At 40.5% G+C, this 22930-nt stretch overlaps 1 protein-coding gene across 9 annotated transcripts in view; it reads left to right on the top strand.

Moving 5' to 3' along the window:
• atrx (ATRX chromatin remodeler) overlaps positions 1 to 11549 on the top strand; it is a 178298-nt gene extending 166749 nt beyond the window's left edge. For all 9 annotated transcript variants that reach the window (XM_078211911.1, XM_078211909.1, XM_078211912.1 and 6 more), the window contains 2 exons: positions 6909 to 7037; positions 8597 to 11549. In XM_078211911.1, the coding sequence (XP_078068037.1) occupies positions 6909 to 7037; positions 8597 to 8899 (432 nt within the window). In that variant the 3' untranslated portion in view covers positions 8900 to 11549. The remainder of the gene's footprint in view (positions 1 to 6908; positions 7038 to 8596) is intronic.
• Positions 11550 to 22930: the final 11381 nt, after the last annotated feature.

The following is a 22930-nucleotide window of genomic DNA, read 5'->3' as shown; positions in this document are numbered from 1 at the left end:
CTTGAGTGTGACACTGGCTTCCTATGCAGTAGATGCTGAGTAGTAGTGATTATTTTGTATCAGAAAAGTAATTCCGAGGTGAAGGCCTCTGAATCTGGCTGAAAATACATGATCTGGTTTGGACATTCTGGCCATGACCCTATCTCAGTCTACTATCAAAATTCAATCTGTATTTTCATTCTATATCAAAGTAACTCTGTTTGATCAACATTAGTAGATATAGGAACAGAATTGGACCAATAAACTCCTCAGGTCTGATGTTTTCTATTACCCTTTGTGTGGAAAAAGTATTTCCTGACTTCACTCCTAAATGGCTTTTATCCAGTTTAAAGATAATGCCTTGTTCTGGGTTCCCATATCAATGAGAATGGTTTATTTGTATCTATGCCACGGTTTCCCCAAACCTTTCCAGCCACAGAATCCTTAGTGACCTCCCCAAGAGCATCGGGAAACCCCACACATTCTCATAATGTCGACACCCTTTTTGTGAAATTAGGTGTGATCACAGAAATCAAATGTAAGCCAGTCTTTCCGAGCTACATCTATGTATATATTACCAATAAGTCATTAACAATAAGAACTGAAGGCTGACCTTGCTGTTGTCTTCAGTGTGCCACAGGATATTCGTGCATTAAGCTGGTCCAAAGGTTCATCAGCAGCAGTAGTGTACTGAACCATTGCTTTAGTATGAACACAGAAATCATGTCAACCAGGCTCTCATAATCGTGTACTAATAAGTCACCAGGCCTGACTGTTAATTAAAAACCCTGCTGATGTTAAGTGCTAGAGTGTCTCAAATTCCAGAAGGGTAACTTGGAACACTGGTGCCTAGTGCTGTATGTTTTAAATTTTGGTATAATGTGAAGGAAGATATGCAAACCAGTGAGGAATAGTGTAGTCTTGTAGTCAATTAGTAAAGAATATTTACTAATTTAAAAGAAAACACAGCAGGAGAGATAATACAGGGCTCTGTATTGGGACCGCTGCTGTTTGTGATTTATATAAACGATCTGGAAGAAGGTGTAACTGGGGTGATCAGTAAGTTTGCGGACGACACGAAAATGGCTGGACTTGCAGATAGTGAGGAACATTGTCAGAGGCTACAGAAGGATATAGGCTGGAAATTTGGGCAAAGAAATGGCAGATGGAGTTCAATCCAGATAAATGCGAAGTGATGCATTTTGGTAGAACTAACGTAGGGGGGAGCTATACGATAATGGCAGAACCATAAAGGGTGTAGATACGCAGAGGGACCTGGGTGTGCAAGTCCACAGATCCTTGAAGGTGACGTCACAGATGGAGAAGGTAGTGAAGAAGGCATATGGCATGCTTGCCTTTATAGGACGGGGCATAGAGTATAAAAGTTGGGGTCTGATGTTGCAGTTGTATAGAACGTTGGTTCGGCCGCATTTGGAATACTGCGCCCAGTTCTGGTCGCCACACTACCAGAAGGACGTGGAGGCTTTAGAGAGAGTGCAGAGAAGGTTTACCAGGATGTTGCCTGGTATGGAAGGGCTTAATTATGAGGAGAGATTGGGTAAACTGGGGTTGTTCTCACTGGAAAGACGGAGGATGAGGGGTGACCTAATCGAGGTGTATAAAATTATGAAAGGCATAGATAGGGTGAACGGTGGGAAGCTTTTTCCCAGGTCGGTGGTGACGTTCACGAGGGGTCATAGGTTCAAGGTGAGGGGGGGGGAGGTTTAACACAGATATCAGAAGGACGTATTTTACACCGAGGGTGGTGGGGGCCTGGAATGCGCTGCCGGGCAAGGTGGCGGAGGCGGACACACTGGGAATGTTTAAGACTTATCTAGATAGCCACATGAACGGAGTGGGAATGGAGGGATACAAAAGAATGGTCTAGTTTGGACCAGGGAGCGGCGCGGGCTTGGAGGGCCGAAGGGCCTGTTCCTGTGCTGTATTGTTCTTTGTACTACAACAGTGGACTTAACCACAATAATGGCTATGCACACACTGCATTCCTTGTTCCCAACTACCTGCGTTTCCTGAACCAAAATGTCCCTTTTCTCAAACAACATCCAATACTGTATAAATTTTGAGCTAAATCCAGCATGTAGTTACCACCCACAGGTTATTTCCAGGTTTGGGGAGGCTTGCTTCAGTTCGGCATAGCGGTTCTTCTCTTTATAGAATTTTTAAAAACAACTTCTAGCAACTTGTTTTTGGGAGAGCCTGCTTTCTCCAGCTGGGTGTGGCCATGATGGTAGCTGCTTCTCTCCTGTACTCCGCTGTCCTATGGTTATATTTTCTTTTCCTTTGATATGTTATCGTAATAACACCTTAAACCAGGCTTTTAGCATATAGGTTCAAATTATATTCTTCTCTCCACTTAATCACTTCACCTATAGTTCCAGCACTCTTTTCTATATATATATATATATATACACACACAGCATTGTTTTCCCCATGTCACTTAGGTGAACGCTTGTTTTCCGACTGCTACTCTAATTCTACAGCTGGTCTCATCAGTTCCCCTTTTATTCAATTTCTTTATTTTATCCCAATTTCATTTTTAATCTTGATACTCAATTCTTGAATCTTCCTTTTACTTCCATATCTTAACAGCTGCATGCCCACATATTGTGCTCATCTGACAAAGGGAAGTATTTCATCAAAGAGTGCGAGCCATGCAGGTGTTGTATAATGTCACTGAAAGTATTCTCCTTCGGGGCGGAATTAACTTCAGTGAGAAAGTAATTCAACGTGGGAAAGCGGTCAACAGTCTTAATTTTTTACACACCGTCCAAAAGCAAAGTTTCCTCAACAGCAATGAAATCTTAGCTCTTGCGGTAATACCGTTGCCTTATAATGACAGGTTCCCTTAATTTAGCCGTGCAAAAATATCTGCAAAATGTGCAAGCCATGAAGTACTGATCAGTTCTGAAAATTGACATTTCTGATCCCCACAAAATGCCAAGACTGTACGACAAAACTCAAAAGGTCTCGAGCACTTTGCATCGCAACAGCCACCTCACCTGTGAGCAGGAGCAGTGCTGTGTGCTCATGACTCATTTTTTTGACACAATTTTAAGAAGTCTTGATTTCAGTGCACAGTTTTTAATGCTGTTCATTTGTGCTGTTCCATCCGGCGCATTTTATTTTAAGAGGTGCAGGCATCTTGACAGCTAGTACATGTTGGTGGAGGACATGGTGATTGCTCATGCAGCATGGCCCTTGCAGCTATAATCCATGCTACAGCACCTGTCTTCCTGACCGTTGTCCTAGCCACATCAGTGCACACATCAACACACTCTTTCAACTAATTCCATGTCTTTCCAAGAAGTTGTTGATGCAGTTGAATATTTGTCCGCCAGTGATGCTGCTGTGCAGAGGGTCACATATCAGCAAGTCCTCCTCAACAACAACACTGAAGATCTACCTCAGCAATATTACAATCCACATCAATGGATTCATCTAGCTGCAATGAATATGCCTCACAACATTAAAACAAGAAACTAGCTGACCCTCAATGTCAGCAGCAAGATCATGAATTTGGCTGGCGACAGCATTGTTGGACAGCTGTAGCATCTCAATCTTTCTACCTGCTGCCTCAGCACATTACAATGTCTTTGGCACTAGGCTTTATCAGGTTTTCATCAATTGTGTGGGCTTCGGCAAGTGTATTGTGCTAACTTACTCTGTAGGATACCCAAATTGCTTTCTCGTGATCAGTCTTGACGGATCCTACCATCATGGATTTACTGTTCATCAGCGAGTTAAGTTTTCTCCTGAAGAAACTTATTCTTTTATTCAGAGCCATTTGTTATGTTTTCTGAGTTTATCTGGTACCATCAAACTGTGGGTAATATTTTGTACACACAGCACACTGTGCTTCAGGTGTTTCTTGGCCTTCAGCACGTTTAATTCTCAGGGACACATAGTTCTCATCATACCTACACATCATATTTCCTGCCACTGCTTCAGTTGATATTCCTGAGTAGAACTCGAGAACAGGAGAGGTGTAATCACACTGTTGGGGTTTTATGACAGACCTCCCAACAGCCAGCGTGAAGTGGAGGAACTGATATGTCAGCAGATTATGGGAAGATGTAAAAACAGCAGTGTTGTTGATGGGTGATTTTTAACTTCCCCAACATAGACTGGGATTCCTTTAGTGCCAGGGACTTGGACGGGGCAGAGTTTGTTCAGTGTGTCCAAGAGTGCTGCTTGAGGCGATATGTAAATAGTCCAACTCAGGAAGAGGCTATCTTAGACTTAATTCTGGGAAATGAGTCCAGACAGTTGATTGTCTCAGTGGGGGACCATTTTGGGAACAGTGATCACAATTCTATAAGTTTCAAGATATTTGTAGAAAAGGATAGAAGTAGTCCCAGAGTGAAAGTACTAAACTGGGAGAAGGCTAACTAAGACAGTATTAGGCAGGAGCTAGGGAATGTAGAATGGGGGTGGCTGTTTGAGAGTAAACCTACATCCAATGTGTGGGAGTCTTTTAAAAGTCAGTTATTAACAATTCAGGAAAAGTATGTCCCTGTAAAAATGAAGGATAAAGATGGCAAGATTCAGGAACTATGGATGACGAGAGAGATTGAGAGCTTAGTGAAAAAGGAGGCATACATTTTCAGGGAATTGAAAACGGATATGGCTCTCGAGGAATACAAAGGTAGCAGGAAAGAGCTTAAACAGGGACTTAAGAAGGCAAAAAGGGAAGCGGTATCGGAAGTTTTGAAAAACATTAAGGTGGACAAGTGCCCAGGGCCAGATAAGGTCTTTCTCAATACCGAAAGAGGCAAGGGAAGAAATTGCTGAGGCCTTGGCCAAAATCTTTATCATCTTTAGCCACGGGCGAGGTACCAGAGGATTGGAGAGTAGCTAACATTGTTCCTCTGTTTAAGAAAGGCAGAAGAGATATTCTGGGAAATTACAGACCTGAGAGTCTGACATCAGGAGTGGGGAAATTATTGGAGAAGATTCTTGGAGACGGGATGTACTCGCATCTGGAAGAGAATAGGCTTATTAGCGATAGGCAGCATGGTTTTGTGAAGGGGTGGTCATGTCTCTCAAACTTGATTGAATTTTTTGAGGAAGTGACAAAAAGAAATTTGGCAGGGCAGTGGATGTTGTATACATGGACTTTAGTAAAGCTTCGATAAGGTTCCACATGACAGGTTGATACAGAAGGTGAAGTCATATGGGATCCAAGGTGAGTTGGTAAGATGGGTACAAAACTGGCTTGGGCATAGAAAGCAGAGGAAAATACCCTTCCACTGGTACTCTAACTGGAGGTCTGACAAACGGTGTTGCACAAAGATCAGTGCTGGGTCACTGTTTGTAATTTATATAAATGATTTGGAGGAAAATGTAGGTGGTCTGATTAGTAAATTTGCAGATAATATAAAAATTGGAGTAGCGGATAGTGAGGATATCAGGATGTAAATCAGCTGGAGACCTGGGCTGAAAGATGGCAGATGGAATTTAACCCGGGCAAATGTGAGGTGATGCGATTTGGAAAGTCTATTGCAGAAAGAAAGTATACAGTAAATGGTAGAGCCCTTAGAAATATTAGCATACAGAGGGATCTCGACGTGCCGTTCCACAATTCCCTGAAGGTGGCAACTTGGGTGGACAAGATGGTCAAGAAGGCATATGGCATGCTGGCCTTCATCGGTTGGGGGGTTGAGTTATAGGAATTGGAAAATCATGTTACTGTTGTATAAGACTTTGGTTCGGCTGCATTTGGAGTATTGTGTACAATTCTGGTCACCACACTACTGAAAGGATGTTGACGCATTGGAAAGGGTGCAGAAGAGATTTTTGGGGTGGCACAGTAGTTAGCACTGCTGCCTCACAGCGCCAGGGACCTGGGTTCAATTTCAGCCTCGGATCACTGTCTGTGTGGAGTTTGCACGTTCTCCCCGTGTCTGTGTGGGTTTCCTCCCATAGTCCAAAGATGTGTGGGTTAGGTTGATTGGCCATGCTAAATTGACCTTTAGAGTCAAGGGGCTGAGCAGGGTAAATATGTGGGGTTACAGGGATATGACCTGGGTGGGATTGTAGTCGGTGCAGACTCAATGGGCAGAATGGCCTCCTGCACTGTAGGGACACTCGGGATTCTATGATACCAGGACGGTGCCTGGTTTGGAGGATATGGACTACGAAGAAAGGTTGAACAAACTTGGATTATTTTCATTGGAGTGTTGCAGGATGACGGGTGACCTAATAGAGGTTTACAAGATTATGACAGGCTTGGATAGAGTAGATAGTCTTTTTCCCAGGGTCGAAGGGGCAATTACTCTGAGGCATAGGTTGAAAGTGAGGGGGTGAAAGTTTAAAAGAGATGTAAAGGACAAGTTTTTCACACAGGGTGGTGAATGCCTGCAACGCGCTGCCGGAGGATGTGGTGGAAGCAGGTTCTATAACAACGTTCAAAAGGCATCTGGATAGATCCATGAATAGGCAGGGAATAGAAGGAAATGGACTACGTAGAGGCAAGAAAATATTAGATTAGAGAGGCATCTGTGTCGGCACAGATTTGGTGGGTCGAAGGGCCTGTTCCTGTGCTTGTACTGTTCTTTGATCTTTGATGTGGACAGTGAGTGGTACATCCCTGTGGTGCTCTTTTTTTTCCTAAAATATTTATAGTTACATGGGGACAACATGGTTCAAGCAATGAAGTTAATTCTATACATTAATTTTCACAGGCAGAAAATGTAACATTCAGATAAATTGGTAACTTTTTGCTATGTTTTGCCTACATCCAATCTGAAAACTATTTAGTAATTCCTTTTTAGCCTGAACTGTCATTGGTCACTTCAGAAGTGACTGAGATTAGCTATTAATAGCAAGCTGCATGTTTTGTTGTCGTTGTTGTCAGCTCTGCTGTTCCAAGATTGTCGTGGTTTTTAGCGTTTCTTCCTTTTCATTAGTGGAAAGAGAATCCCAACCTGTCCGAGGAGCAAGTTCAAGCAGTGTCACTGAGCAAACAAGCAAGCCAAGAACTGGAAATAAAACGCAGAGAAGCTATGTACAATGATATCCTTTCAAAACAACAGCTGGTAAGAACTTAGCCCTGTTTTTGATGAATAAGCACTGGTGCCTAATGTCGACACAAAACCTTTTTCAGACTTTTTTGCTAATTAGTGGTGTAGCGGGGTTGATTTGTGGGATACATCTGTCCAATTTCCTTTTTTAAAAAGTACAAGATCTTGGTATTTTCTGTGGGAAAAAAATGATTAAGCAAGGTTATATTTGACGTTTTAAAAATGTCTCAACAATTTGAAAAGCATAATCACTGAATTTAAAAGGTGCAGTAAATATTCATAACTTTGTTTTATCCCATGTATAATATATTTGCATTATTTATCTCAAGTATTACATTTTCATATTAAATTTTAGTTGAATAGATAAAGAATTTATTTACATGTATTTTTAAGTTTCTGTTGTAGTCATAAGTTTATGAAAGATGAGTTACCAGAATTGATCATGAGTATTTTTGGGTAACTTGTTTCATACAAGTAAAATGTCATGTGACTGAAATATTGCAGAAGCTTCAGATGTAATTACAATAATCAGGAGGTCCACGGAACCACTTCACCAATTAAATGTTTTATAGCCCACACAAGTAACTGCCAGTGTCAATTCCATTCTTAAGATGCATGATTAGATTGAGTTCAAATTGTTTTAAGATTATACATTTTAATCTTAAAACATTGAGTTAGATTTTTAATGGCTGTAGTCTATTTTCTCAAATACTGAATAAATTCTTCAACTTAATTTATGAACACTTTTCTTTGCTTCTCTCCCAAACTGATGGTCGTTCAGAAATGAACTTCTGTATCACACGCAAAATCAGCAACTTAATCCTTTTGCCACAGGCATTGGGATGACAATACTTGAACAGCTTCCTGTTCCCATAGAAGGACTCCCATTCAAAGGAGTATTGAGCATCTGGGTAAACTGGGCTTCAAAATCCAGGATTCAGGGCTGTCTTTGTGGGTGTAAAACATTTCAAACCAGTGTTTTCCCAAAACTCCTCTTGGATGATGTTTCGGGAGATGAGTTGCTAAAGTTCTTTGAAGATCTGGTGGTACGAAGATTACTTTTGATTTCTGCAACTGTGGTGACCAACCACGTGTTAAAACTGCTAACTACTGTTAATCTTTAGGGATTATGGCCATTGCTAATTTGAATGTAATTGGACAGCACTTCCCGTTGTATGATATGTAAACAAGTCAGTGAAAATTTACCATTCATGCTTCTAAAATTGATCTACCTTTTGTAGTCAATTAAATATACTGATAGAATGAGGATGTAGATAATGTAATCAGATTTTGAGGCAGAAATGTAGGTTGTACATCTGAGCATGTAAACTCCTTTTTGAAGAGCTCCTTTTGGGTGTACTGGGTCACAGTGAAGGTAAACCGCTTCCAGTGCTTCTGAGTTCATCGCTAGCACTGATTCTGAATTATCTGCATTCCTCCCTTGAGTGCCTAATCTCAACTAAACACCTATCTTTGACAGTGGCAAGATCAGAACTTTGTAGTGTAGGGATTTCTAAGGTCCTTAAGAAGGCACTGCATATTCAATTGTTCTCATTTCTGCTTTCCTTTCACAGCTGATCAGATCTGTACAACAGATATTAATGAGTCGAAGACAGCAACAGTTCAACCAGATGGCAGCACAACAGCAGCAGTTTCCAATGAACCCAATTTTAAACCAATTTATGTCTTCAAGAAATCCTAGCCCACTGATGACCTATCCGCACCTAGGTTTAAGAGGACTGCCAATGTTTTCACAAACTCCACCTGGTATGCGACCACCTCCTTTGCAGCGGGCACCACCTGCACCTATGCAGATGAAGGGACAGTCTCCTGGTCCACCACAGCTCAAACAAGGAATTAAAAATTCAAAGAAGTAGTCATCGCTGAAGAGATTATAGAAACGTAGTATTGTGCCTTTGCTATGGTAGCAAGCACATTTCTGAACTGAAAAAGAAAAGCTTCAAGTGACCAATTTATAACTGTAGATTGCAGTTGGGACACTAAAGTGCATAGAATCGTGCTGAGATCATCAGAGGTAATATTGTCAGAAGAGATTCCAAGGAATCTTTAACCGTTGTATATAGCCTTAATAAATATGTGACTGGTAAGGAAGAGAACCAGTTTTCTCCCAAGATTTGTTTTCTCTCTGCCAACCATTTTGTTTAATTCTGATGTATCTGAAAATTTTAAAATAGTTTTGAGGAGGTGAGAACTTGAGTCCAGGACTCGTCGACCAACATACTTTAACAGATGTAGTCTTTGCCATATACTTGTGTGCTTCAGGAATAACCCCAGTTGATAAAGGAACACCTGAAGTTGCCCCTTTTGAAGTATATTTTTTAGTGATAGCGCCTCTATGTCTCAACAATCTAACAGGTCAGTTATTTCCCCAACCTTTGATAGTTAAGTCTTCCCAACTCTTTTTTTTTCCCCGAAAGAAAACTAGTTTCAGAACTGATGACATTTGAAGAGTTAAGTTCATCTGAGATGATACCAGACACTGCTGTCAGGGCTCATTTGGTGCCAGCTAGTTATCAATGTTGGTCTTGAATAAACCCCATCAGTCTTAATAGAAATCGATTGCGTTCATCCCTTTGCAACCCACCTGTGCAGTGCATTGATGTACTAACTTTGTTTCCCCCTGCCTCCATAGTGCAGTTCAAGAGATGGTTTTCAAATCTTAGCCCAATTTGTTGCCAATCAATCCAATTAAAACTTGCTGAATTTCACTTTTTAATATGTGCTAGACACTTGGATGTCAAGATACTGCTTGCAGATCTTTAATTGGAAATGAAATGGATAACTTCCAATGGTGATCTGCTATGCGAGAGCCATTTACCTTATCTTCTCCATATGCTGATTCGATTAATCTGTCTTCTGTGCATTCCCTTACTTTGCTTGAGTTGGTTTCTATCTTAAAGGTGGACATTCCAATTCCATGTGTAAGAAGCCAAGAGTTTCAATAACCTACAGGGTCTGCATTGTCATTACAATCAAAGGATTACTGTTTCTAAGGACCTATTCCAAATGGAAAGAACCTGTTATGTATCATGTGAAGTTATCACGACGAATAACATCATTGATCCTTTCTGGTGTTAGTCATGCCCTTGTCACGAAACCTTTTCTTGTACTTCTGGATCTCTTTCTGGTTGGTAGATAACCTTGGTGTGAGCATAGATTGCTAACCTTGTCATCTAATTTAAAAGTATTATAGCTGTACATAGAACAATAATTATTTCTCAGTCCAAGTACAGCAGCATTTTTAGATCAATTAGTTTAAGCACGCACTCCGAGATTGCTAAGCGATTTTGGTTGCACAATTCAAACAAAGATTTGTTCAGTCACTAAGGTGTTGAGCTATGTATCTAAATGTTGCTTTGGGGTTGATGTTGCATTTTGTTGGTTTATGGTCCCTTACAGGTTGGGAAAGCAGCATACAACTCATCCAGCTTGCGTTTACTACATAGAAATTAAACTTTTTGTCGCTTTAAAACCGGGTAGTCCATGAGCTCGAAGAACTGATGTTCCATCAGCTCCACTAGATATGACCTAGCGCCTAGGCTGTTTTCTTTCTGGAGGATTTGTGAAATCCATTTACAAGAAAAAGTTGACCATTCAGCCATCACCAAGCAAGGCAGAAGTAGAATGTAGGTTTCAATACACAAATGGATAAAACCATTTTTGTCGCCTGGATCTATAAAACTAGACAACGTACATCTGCTTCAGACACTTAAAAACACACAGTTCTTTAATGTATTCTACATTATTGTCACCATGCAAATAGAAAATTGATTGTGAAGTCCAATAGATCTACTTCAATCTGGGCTAGCCTTGAGGATACTTTATGCAGTATCTGCTGAGCTGTCTTGTCAGTTAACTGACATAATCAAGATGATCCTGAAATTCACAATATCCTGAAAGATGCTGAGTAGACTGCAAGGAGCTCCATCTTCTTTGGTCCTGCTGGGTCAAGCTTTTGTATGTTATGGGTTTGATTATAAGGAAGGGCGTCAGATTATCTAGCAGTCTGTTTTTCCTTTTGAGTAAAAGCATCTCTCCACGCATCACACTTGATGAATTCTGTCCTTGAGAACTGTCACAGAAGATCATCGTTTGCATTTCGTTTTCCATTTCGACCCCAAAAATTAATTTGTCGGCTTGTGTGAAATCTTCTATATTTTTGGTAGGTGCGAAACTTGAATGAAATCCTACTGTCATTACATAATGGCCTTTTGTTTCAAGTCTTGTATGGATTGTATTCCTGCTGGGAACCTTGGCTCACTCCTGTGGTTTGTGGTGGAAGCCTTCTGTTCAGTGAAGAGCCCATACAGAAACGGTAATGTAAATTTCACAAGCCTGTCAGGTTGTTTGTTTGTTTTATTATATAGCCACAAAACTTTATTTCATCCATATGATTAACACACTGTAAATTTATTTTAATATGGTAATCCACATTTACTTTTTCACCTTTACTGTCAGCCAGTTGTAAACCAAAAATAAAACTACTCTGCACTGCAGGCTGAAACATTTATTTTTAATATCTTTTCATTTTAAAAACTATTGTAGTCGTGAAATGATTTATAAAAGAAAGATCTACACAGCTTGACTTGTAGGATTGTTCAAATGATATTATTTGGAACTTGCAGCAGCAAAATCTCAAATGTTTCTAACTTTTGCTGTTGTGTAATGTTCTGCCAAACATTTCCTTTGGTTTAAATGCACATTATTTCACTCCGCAGTTGATGCAAACTACCAGCCTGTTGGTATGATTCAAAGCTGAGACTTATATTTGGCTGCTGCTTTTTTTTTTAAATGGACCGGCCATCCATTTTACCCCTTGTCAGTCATTTTGCTCTTCCACATTTGAGTTCACGCCAAAGCACTGCAACAGTTTGCCAAGTTATTCTTTGGAAAATTAATAGGTTTATAATGTTAAATGCATACCCATACAAATCTTTTAACAAAGTTCTATCATGGTGTAAGAAGAACAGCGTGTGTACATTAATGCTGTTGTGCTGAACAGGACACGTGTTCATTCAATAGGATGACCGCTTCAGCTGATGGCCAGTTTGTCTTTCTACTCCTCTCCCTCAAATTGGATTCAAAAGCATCTGGTGGCTTGAATCTTTCCAACATCCTTGAAAAAAATCCCATTTTCTTCCTGCGATTGGACATAATAGAATTGAAAGATAACACAAAATCAAGAGAGGTTTTTTTGTTTTGAAATTTAAATCTATTCAAACTAAGTGTCCATGCATTTGGGTCACCCAGCAAGATAGTGTTCTGAATGTACTTAACGGTGGGGGAGGGGGGTGGCAGACATGCAACGGCAATCATTTTCCTATTGCTCTACTTTACTCTGCTTCATTTTACCTTTTGGAATTTTTATTTTGTAACAAGTGAGCTCCAGTACTGTTCAAGACCTCTTGTACAGCAAAATTTGCTCACATCTGTTTTACCAGATGTTCTGACAGTATAAATCCAAGTTATACGCTTTTCTTACACTCAGATAAAAAAAATTTTGAAAAGCTATGGGTAGCACAGTTAAGGTATTGAGCCAATGCACGGAAGTGAATTTTTAAGACAAGATGCACAACATAAAATTTGGACTGCTTATAGGTTTCACTTTAAATTTAGTTTTTTTTTTGTTTATATCTATCAGTGCTGTAATTTAGCACTAAAGTTGACCAGGAAATAGTTCTGAAACTATTATGGTTGTGGTTGAAAGAAAAATTAAATCACTCAAATTGTTCATTTTTATAAGGTTAGATGTGATTTACATAGTTGCTGTTGCTTAACTGATAAATATGTTGCAGCTTGTATTAAGTAAGACTAAAAATGGTAAATACCATATTTTCTAACTCGTACTGTCCTTAATTTTGGATGTAAAGCACTCTTTGCTTAGTAATGTTTTTGTATCAGATGTACCCTAGTTGAATAGCAAAAGGAGAGCCCTAAAACCATCATTTGCTGTTGAATTCCAACAGCGTTGAAGATGTAACAGTCTTGCTTGCTTTCTATATATTTCAGAAATTGTTTCAACTGTATTTATTCACTACCGTAAATACCGTAGAACTGATGCAACTTCATCCCATAGGGATCATCGTGTGTAAAATAAACTGGCAGTGTGTTTTAATAGAAACTGTAGTGAATGAATAAGTACGCACACTGTTGTGTTGTTACCTTTGCAAGTGGTATCAAAACATTGAAATTTTAATATTTAATATTCAATAAAAATGACAAAATTGAAAATTTGCCTAGGTTATTTATTAAAATAAGTATTTTCTAGCAATCAAATTGATAAAGCAGTGCAGTTCATTTCTCAGCTCCATATCTAGCAGCATGATGCTCCTGATATTCCCCAACCCTTGCTGCATTGCATGTAAGTCATGTTTTAGATTCGAGGTTGTTTTAGCCATCACAGGAATTAGTCCTACTTTAGATCCACATCAGTGGGTAAACAAAATCTCAGTCTGTCTAGATTTTGCAATCTGTTCCAAGTTCCTGTAGATCTGCCTTGATGCTGGATGTTGATTCTACACCTTTACGAAGAACCCACCTCCTAGTGCTGGGCGGAGACCCTCCGAGGTGTTGTTTGGTCAACACAGTGCTGGTGCTCAGGTTTAAAATTGCACATAGCGCTATTGTGCAAGGAAAATATTAAATACTTGTGTATAATCTCATGTCAGCTAATGCCTGCAGCGGTCAACTTTTTCCATACTTAAAAAAAAAGTCCACCCAGGAGCATTTGGCATACAGAAAGTGATCCTGAGACAAAGAATTGCCTTTAACATTCATCTCAAACTACAAGGCACTAAGGCAGAAGAGAATTAAGTATTCACCAATTACAGTTGTATCAAGCTACCTTGGTGAAAGCTCGACATTTTGTCACATCAGAGGTTGAGCAAGGAGCCATTAGGATCTGCTGCTGTGGATAAAACTCCATCCACCTCTTAAAATACTGGATAGCATCTGGTCTGTCCTGATGGTTATGGATTTTGCTCTTGATTCTTTAATAAAATAGTCTAGACTAATAATAAATCAATCTTAACCTTTTCTGGTTCATCTAGCCATCAGTTATCAAATAAAATGGTTGTCAATGTCAAACAAGTCACATCAGTGCAGGCCTGGTAGATGAGTTGAAAGATTATATTGTGTCAGGAATGCAGTTATCTCACTTGCATGCTCTCCATTGCATCCTCAACCTGAGTTTTTATTGGCACAAATTGCTTGGCGCACCTGTAGCCTGTCTATCCTGCAAACTTGGGACCTTGTTTAGCTGAGATAAATTATATTCTAAATCATTTTTCGAACCTTGTGGCCAGGTTTGTGATGGAAGGCAAATATCACTTCTCCATCTATTAGAACAAATCTCTCGTATATATGATGGTTCAAGTTTAGATCAAAATATGCTGCTCTGAGAAACCCAGGACCTGGGGAGAACAAGGGAAATGATGGTAGTTTAATAAAATGAAGTTCATCTTATTCACTAACGGATGTATAGATAAATGCTTAAATAGCACACACCTCTGTGCAAAGCCATATATGTGACTGGCATAAGCAGACTTAATAAATTTTCAACTGTCTTTTTAAATGTGAAGGACCCAGTCTGCAACTCGATCAACTCTTCCTATCAAATGTGATAGAGAATTTCAGGACCACCCACTGATTTGGTTGACGTTTTTGGGTAATTTTAAATTGAAAAGTCGTAATATTTGCAAACTTTGAAGAGGAAATTTAGTTTAATTTTATGTTGTGTACTGATATATGATCAGATTCAGACTACAAAGGGTTAACTCTTAGAAATGTGAATGCCATCTAACTTATTGAGTATGCTAACTAGATGAAATATCAAATGAAAGTGCCATAAAATAATGTAGTTTTGCGTGCCAAAATGGATTTGAGATTGGGGAATTGCTGAGGATGTCACAGGGCAGTTTACATCCTGATGTTTAAGTGGGTTTGAATTCCATAGACAGGAGAGAGGTGTGCTGAGCTGAACAGACCATGTAGTTTCTGTGCTTCCATACTGTAGAATGGTAGAGAACAAAGAACAGTACAGCACAGAAACAGGCCCTTCGGCCCTCCAAGCCTGTGCCGCTCCTTGGTCCAACTAGACCAATCGTTTGTATCCCTCCATTCCCAGGCTGCTCATGTGACTATCCAGGTAAGTCTTAAACGATGTCAGCGTGTCTGCCTCCACCACCCTACTTGGCAGCGCATTCCAGGCCCCCCCACCCTCTGTAAAAAAACATCCCTCTAATATCTGAGTTATACTTCGCCCCTCTCACCTTGAGCCCGTGACCCCTCGTGATCGTCACTTCTGATCTGGGAAAAAGCTTCCCACCGTTCACCCTATCTATCTCCTTCATAATCTTGTACACCTCTATTAGATCTCCCCTCATTCGCCGTCTTTCCAGGGAGAATAATCCCAGTTTACCCAATCTCTCCTCATAGCTAAGACCCTCCATACCAGGCAACATCCTGGTAAACCCTCTCTGCACTCTCTCTAACGCCTCCACGTCCTTCTGGTAGTGCGGTGACCAGAACTGGATGCAGTACTCCAAATGTGGCCTAACCAGCGTTCTATACAGCTGCATCATCAGACTCCAGCTTTTATACTCTATACCCCGTCCTATAAAGGCAAGCATATCATATGCCGCCTTCACCACCACCTCCACCTGTGTTGCCACCTTCAAGGATTTGTGGACTTTGCACACCTAGGTCCCTTTGTGTTTCTATACTCTTGATGGCTCTGCCATTTATTGTATAACTCCTCACTACATTGTCAACTCAGCAGATGATTTCTTTAGGGTGGAGTTGGAGCACTTACTCCCTTTCTCTCAGTGAAGTTATGAGGCAGCTTAGAGTTGCTGATGTTTGCTTTCACAGGCAGGCTAAGGCATTAATCTAGACAATTGTGGGCACCGCAGGTTATTTGCAACCATGCAATTGGTATCCAGAGACCAGAAAGCTTTTGCTATGGTAACTAATTTCTTCACGTTAACTAGGGAGGCTACTTCCAAGAAGCATGGACTCGAAATATTAAAATACAGATCAGACAATTTAATGCATTAATGATGTACTTCAACAATTTATTTAGCCCACTTAGTGAATGTGTAATCAATTGCAACAAAACTGAGAATTATTCTGTGGAGTATGAATAAGTTTATTGATTAGTATCACAAGTAGGCTTACATTAATACTGCTATAAAGTTACTGTGAAAGTCCCCTAGTCGCCTCACTCTGGCGCCTGTTCAGGTACACGGAGAATTTAGCATGGCCAATGTGTCTAACCAACATGTATTTGGGACTTTACAGAGAAGGATCCACCATTTCTTTGCCTATGAAGTAGGTGGGCTTTGAATTGAAGCACTAACCTCAAAGTAATGGAAGTGTGAAGAATATCATTGGATATCACAAGCAAATAAACAGTTCATTTGCACTGGTGTGCAATGATCCAAGCCTTTAATAGGTTAAAATAGATTTTGTGCTTACCTTGGATTATAAAGGGTAAGAATGAGAGGATGATTTTTATCAATTGAAAGACATTTCTAGTGCCCTAACTGTATTTTACTATCCAATTGCACTTTGAGCATCCCTAATATTTTTCGTCTGCCCTTAACTGGTGGCTTGTTCCAATATTTATCACTTGGAAGTTCTTCTATTTTATCTGTTTTAAATTTATTTGCTATAAATTTTCATTTCCAATTCGCACACAGTCCTGGACACATTCAACTCCTACAACAGCTTCTGCCATTTGATAAGGTTATGGCAGATCGTCATCTTAACTATCTCAATTTAAAGTAAAGTTTGTTTATTCATCACAATTAGTCTTACATTAACACTGCAATGAAGTTACTATGGAAATCCCCCAGTCACCACACTCCGGTCCTGTTCGGGTACACTGACAGAGAATTTAGCATAGCCAATGCACCTAACCAACACCTTTCGGACTGTGGGATAAAACCGAAGCACCCGGAGAAAACCCACACAGACACGGGGAGAACGTGCAGACTCCGCACAGACAGAGACCCAAGCTAGGAATTGAACCCAGGTCCCTGGTGCTGAGAGGCAGCAGTGCTAACCACTATTTGGCCCTTCAAGTCTGCTGCACACTTCATTATGATGATGGCTGATGATGCAACTCAGTAACCTGTTCCCACTTTCGTCCATATCCTTTCATGCCTCTAGCCCCAAGAGCTATAACTTCTTGAAAACATACATATTTTGTCCTTGACTGCATTCTGTGGTAGAGAATTCCACAGGCTCACCACTCTACGTGAAGTAATTTCTCCTCAGTCCTAAATGGTTTACCTCGCATCCTCAGACTGACCCGTGTTTCTGGACATCTTTCCTGCATCTACCCTATTGCGAATTTTGTAGGTTTCTGAGATTCCCCCCTCATTCTTCTAAACTGAAGTGAACATAATCCTAACCGGCTCTCCTTGTATGTCGCACCATCTCAAGAATCAGTCTGATAAACCTTTGCTGCACTCCCTCACTTACAAGAACACCCTTCCTCGGATAAGTAGACACAACTGCGCACACTATTCCAGGTGTGGCCTCAAAAAGGCCCAAGACATCCTTACTTGAATCCTCTCACAATAAAGGCCAACATATAGAACATTACAGTGCAGTACAGGCCCTTCAACCCTCGATGTTGCGCTGACCAGTGAAACCAATCTAAAGCCCATCTAACCTATCTTTTGCCTCCTTCACTGATGACTGCACCTGCATGCTTTCTTTCAGAGACTCGTGTGCGAGAACACGTAGATCTCATTGCACATTCCCTTCTCTCACTTTATAGCCATTCAGATAATCTGCCTTCCTGTTTTTGCTACCAAAGTGAATAACATCTCGTTATTCACACACTGCATTGCCACGCATTTGCCATTCATTTAACTTGTCCAAATCATGCTGAAATATCTGCATCTTCCTCACAGCTCACCCTTCCACCCAGCTTTGTGTCATCTATTCCCTCATCTAAATCATTAATATATATTGTGAATAGCTGGAGTCCTCCCTAACACTACCCAACCAGTCACTGTCTGCCACTTAGATTATTCCTACTTTGTTCCCTGTCTGCCAAACTGTTTTCTATCCACCTCAATCGTGCTTCAATTTTACATGCTAATCTCTCATGCAGGATCTTGCCGAAAGCCTTCTGGAAGTCCAAATAAACCATTTCCACTGGCTGCCCCTCATCAACTCCACTAATTACATCCTTGAAGAATTCCAATAAATGTGTCCAGCATGATTTCCCTTTAGTAAATCCATGCTGACTGATACTGCCACTGTTTTCCAAGTGTTCTGCTATTAAATCTTTATATAGTAGACTTCTAGTATTTTCCCTACTAAGTGTAAAGTCGCCATAGTCCCAGATGGCCATAGGCTGCGCTCTCCTTTGAGGGGGGAGAGCTGACCAATGGTGATTTAACCTGAGGATCACCACACCTCAGGCAAGGGGCAAGGTTGAGAAGACAGGGCTTTCATGTATAACCTCTGCATCACAAACCACCTGCCCAACCAACTGACCTCCATTTTCCTCTTAATCAATCTCTTTGTCATCCTTTTCTGAATTCCAAACTGCTCCTGGTCTACAGGTCTACTGTTTTTTTTTGGCCAATTTGTATACCTTTTCCTTGGATTTAGTATCTCTAATTTCCCATGTATACCATGGTTTGGCCACCTTTTCCGTTCTACTTTTGCGCCAGACAAAAATGAACAACTGTTGCAGTTCACCCATGCACTCTTTGAATGTTTGCCATTGCCTATCCACCATCATCCCTTTAAATAACTTTCCCCAATCCATCATAGCCAACTTGCACCTCATACCCTCGTAGTTTCCTTTATTTGGATTCAGAACCCTAGCCTCAATCAGAGTCAGGATCTTATTTTCAGAATCAAATGCGTCACTCTCCATCTTGATGAAGAATTCTATCATGTTATGGTTGCTCATCCCCAAGGGCCCTCGCACAACTAAATTGCTAATTATTCCTTATTACAAAGCACCCAGTCTAGGATGGCCTGTTCTATAGTTGATTCCTCAATGTATTGGTCCAGAAAACCATCCCATATACACTTCAGGAACTCCTCTACTAATTTGATTTGTGCAATTTATATGCAGATTAAAGTCGCCCATAATTACATATTATGTTCTTCTATTGCATGAATCTCTCAATCCCTGTTTAATGCCATCCCCAGCGTCACTACTATAGTTTGAGGGTCTATGTACGATGGCCCTTGGTGTTTCTCAGCTCTACCCATACAGATTCCACATCACTGGAGTTAATATCCTCCTTTACTGTTGTTAATTTCCTCTTTAGCCAGCAATGCAACCCCACCGCCTTTTCCTTTTTGTCTGTCCTTCCTAAATACCCCTGGATGTTCAGTTCCCATCCCTGATCATCTTGCAGCCGTGCCTCCGTAATTCCTACTATATCGTACTTGTTTACATTTATTTACTCGATTAATTCATCCACTTAATTCTCCATGCCTTAAGGCACAAAGCTTTTAAGACTGGTGGGTTTTTTACATTTCTTGTCTCGTTCCCATTTCTCGCTGTTGCCCTGTTTGATTTCTCCGCCTATCACTTTTCTTATTCGCCTTTCTGTCTTTTGTTCTTATCCTTGTTTCCTCCCCGGTCAGAGTTTGGTCAGACTTTTTGCTGCTTCACAACCAGTTTAAAACTGGAGATGTTACTGTACATTTTATTTCTATTTCACTTTGAAATGTCGAATGTAATGTTTTTGACATGCAAAGTGGATGTCTAGTTTGGGTTCTGAATGTGATGCATTGTTTTGCACAAAAAGGTCTAGGCAAGCATTTCAATTCTACTGTTTTTACACAAAATGAAGCATTATACGATTTTCTGAATGCGCTTTACTGTGTTGAACCTGCTTAGTAAGCAAGAGCAGTGAAGAATAGTTGTAATGGTAGCTTTTATCTTTCCAGGCAAAGTATCCCTATGTCTAAGCTTGCATTTTATTTACATTTCATTCTATTTACATTTCATTCTTTCTCTGTTCCCTACATGCTTGCTGCCAAGGCAGTCCCTATCTGACTGGGAATGTGGACAAATAAACCGCAAACAGTAATTGCTGAGATACTGGTGATGCATTTTGAGTTTGCAATGTTGTCTGGGAAGGTGGGGTGATTTTTCAGTCAATTCATTTATTAGTGATAGAAAAATGGTGGTATCCACGGTAAAAAAAACATAAGTTATTGTATGCTATTTGATGACATTCTTGCATGACATACAGTTCGAAACTTAAAAGGACGTGATCACTATTTTGAGGAGTAGGGTTACACGCACTGTTGCCAAGTTTAAAGCTGGACAAGTATATAGAAAAACGGCTGGTGAATGATAGCATGACCTCTGGGCTTTGCATTGCTGCCAGCAAGTCTCCAGGAAGGTGAGGAAATTGATGGTTATTAATCAAAGTATTTTTGTGGTGTCTTTTTTTCAACATATAATAGGGAGATGCTTCCAATAAGTAATATTCCCAGTAAAATGTTCTTTCCCTTTAGCTAGTTGTGTTGAATTCTGTTGTCTTAGAATTTTAGGTTCATTTATTCCCGAGTGATGGTGCCGCCTCCATCCTTGTTACAAATTTAATTGACATTTTCAATATTTATCTTCACGAGTATGGCGTGCAGAGTACCTTTTATTTGCCAAGCCTCCGCTGTCATTAGCTTGTTCCACTGAAATTTCGCAATCATCAACAATTGAACTGATTGGGGAAAGTGCCAATTGGAAGTGGTCAAAGCTCATAGCGTAACTTCCAACACAACTCAAATGAGAATATGGGAAAGTCATCAATCGACTGGCTGCCAACAAAAGCTGCCAATCAAAATTGAATGGGAACCACTCAAATTATTCCCAATATTTTCTTAATCCAGGGAGCTGCCGCTCTAGCCAAGAGGCTTAACACTAGAAATTGTGTTGGACATAAAATGATTACATTTACAAGAAAATAATTAGATTGCTCTCCGTCATAATTTCTATGCGGTTTCAAATACCTTGAAACGTTTTCTGTTTTAAAACCTGTGGAACATTTTGGGATTCTCCAGCTAAAGAGACTGAAAGTTGCAGACTTCATCTCCCGAGGTGCCTCAGTACTTAAAACCTGCCAGATTTTCTGGTTAATCCAATGCTGTGAAATAAAGTCCATGGGATTAACAGGAGAATGATTGCAAGGATACATAATTGACTGTGAGGTGGAAGTGATGAGGAAAGAATGAAGGAGTGCCCCCACTGCCAAACTTTTTGATTTGGAAGAATGGACTCCCATGTTTTGAAGTTCAAGGCCAACACCAAACTTGGAAATGTAGCAAACAGCGATGAGGATGATAACAGTCCAGGAGGACAGTGTCAAACTGGTCTATATCAATGGTGGTGAAGTGGAAATGGTCGAGAGCTTCAGGTTTCTAGGTGTGCAGATCACGAACCACCTGCCCTTGTCCCTTCACGCCGATGCTATAGTTAAGAAAGCCCACCAACGTCTCTACTTTCTCAGAAGGCTAAGGAAATTTGGCATGTCTGCTATGACTCTCATCAACTTTTACAGGTGCACCATAGAAAGAACTCTTTCTGGTTGTATCATAGCTTGGTATGTCCCCTGCTCTAACCAAGATTGCAAAAAACTACAAAGGGTTGTCCAGTCCATTACGGAAACCAGCCTCCCATCCATTGCTGCTGTCTATACTTCCCACTGCCTCAGAAAAGCAGCCAGCATAATCAAAGATCCCTTGCATTCCATACATAGTCTCTTCCACCACTTTCTGTCGGGAAAAGGATACAAAAGCCTGAGCTCACCTACCGACCGACTCAAACAGTTTCTTCCCTGCTGCCATCAAACTTTTGAATGGACCTACCATATATTAAATTGGTCTTTTTCAACACCCTAGCTATGACTGTAACACTACATTCTGCACCCTCTCCTTTCCTTCTCCCCATGTACTCTATTAACAGTATGCTTTGTATAGCAGGCAAGAAACAATACTTTTCATTGTATCCCAATACATATGACAATAAATAAAATTTTTAAAAATCCAGACACATGTCAGCTGAAATTGAATGAAAGATATTTGATTCACACGAGTGAGGCGTGCAATATAAATTGAATAGTACAATTTTAAAGGGGGGGGTGCAGCAACAGCGAGAACTGGGGATGTATATACATAAACCTTTCAAAATAGCAGGGCCTGTTCAGAAAACTGTTTAACAAGCATGTGGAGGGTTCCTTGGTTTTAAAAATAGAGATATACATAACTCTTGCATTATGTTATACTGTGTGCAGTATTGGTCCCCTTATATGAGGAAGGATATATTGGCATTGGAGGGAGTGCAGAGAAGGTTCACCAGGTTGATACCGGAGATGAGGGGTTTGGATTATGAGGAGAGGCTGAGGAGATTGGGTTTGTACTCGTTGGAGTTTAGAAGGATGAGGGGGGATCTTATGGAGACTTATAAGATAATGCGGGGGCTGGATAGGGTGGAGGCGGAGAGATTCTTTCCACTTAGTAAGGAAGTTAAAACTAGAGGACACAGCCTCAAAATAAAGGGGGGTCGGTTTAAGACAGAGTTGAGGAGGAACTTCTTCTCCCAGAGGGTGGTGAATCTCTGGAATTCTCTGCCCACTGAGGTGGTGGAGGCTACCTCGCTGAATATGTTTAAAGCGCGGATGGATGGATTCCTGATCGGTAAGGGAATTAAGGGTTATGGGGATCAGGCGGGTAAGTGGTACTGATCCACGTCAGATCAGCCATGATCTTATTGAATGGCGGGGCAGGCTCGAGGGGCTAGATGGCCTACTCCTGCTCCTATTTCTTATGTTCTTATGTTAAACCTTTGAAAGCCCTGGTTAGTCCCCTGCTGAAGTATTTAGGCCAAAACCCCACGC

This window comes from Mustelus asterias, chromosome 4 (genome assembly GCF_964213995.1).
Source record: "Mustelus asterias chromosome 4, sMusAst1.hap1.1, whole genome shotgun sequence".
In the NCBI taxonomy this organism is placed as follows: domain Eukaryota; kingdom Metazoa; phylum Chordata; class Chondrichthyes; order Carcharhiniformes; family Triakidae; genus Mustelus; species Mustelus asterias.
Note: the sequence above shows the minus strand (reverse complement) of the source record. Positions and strands in the feature narration are given on the sequence as shown.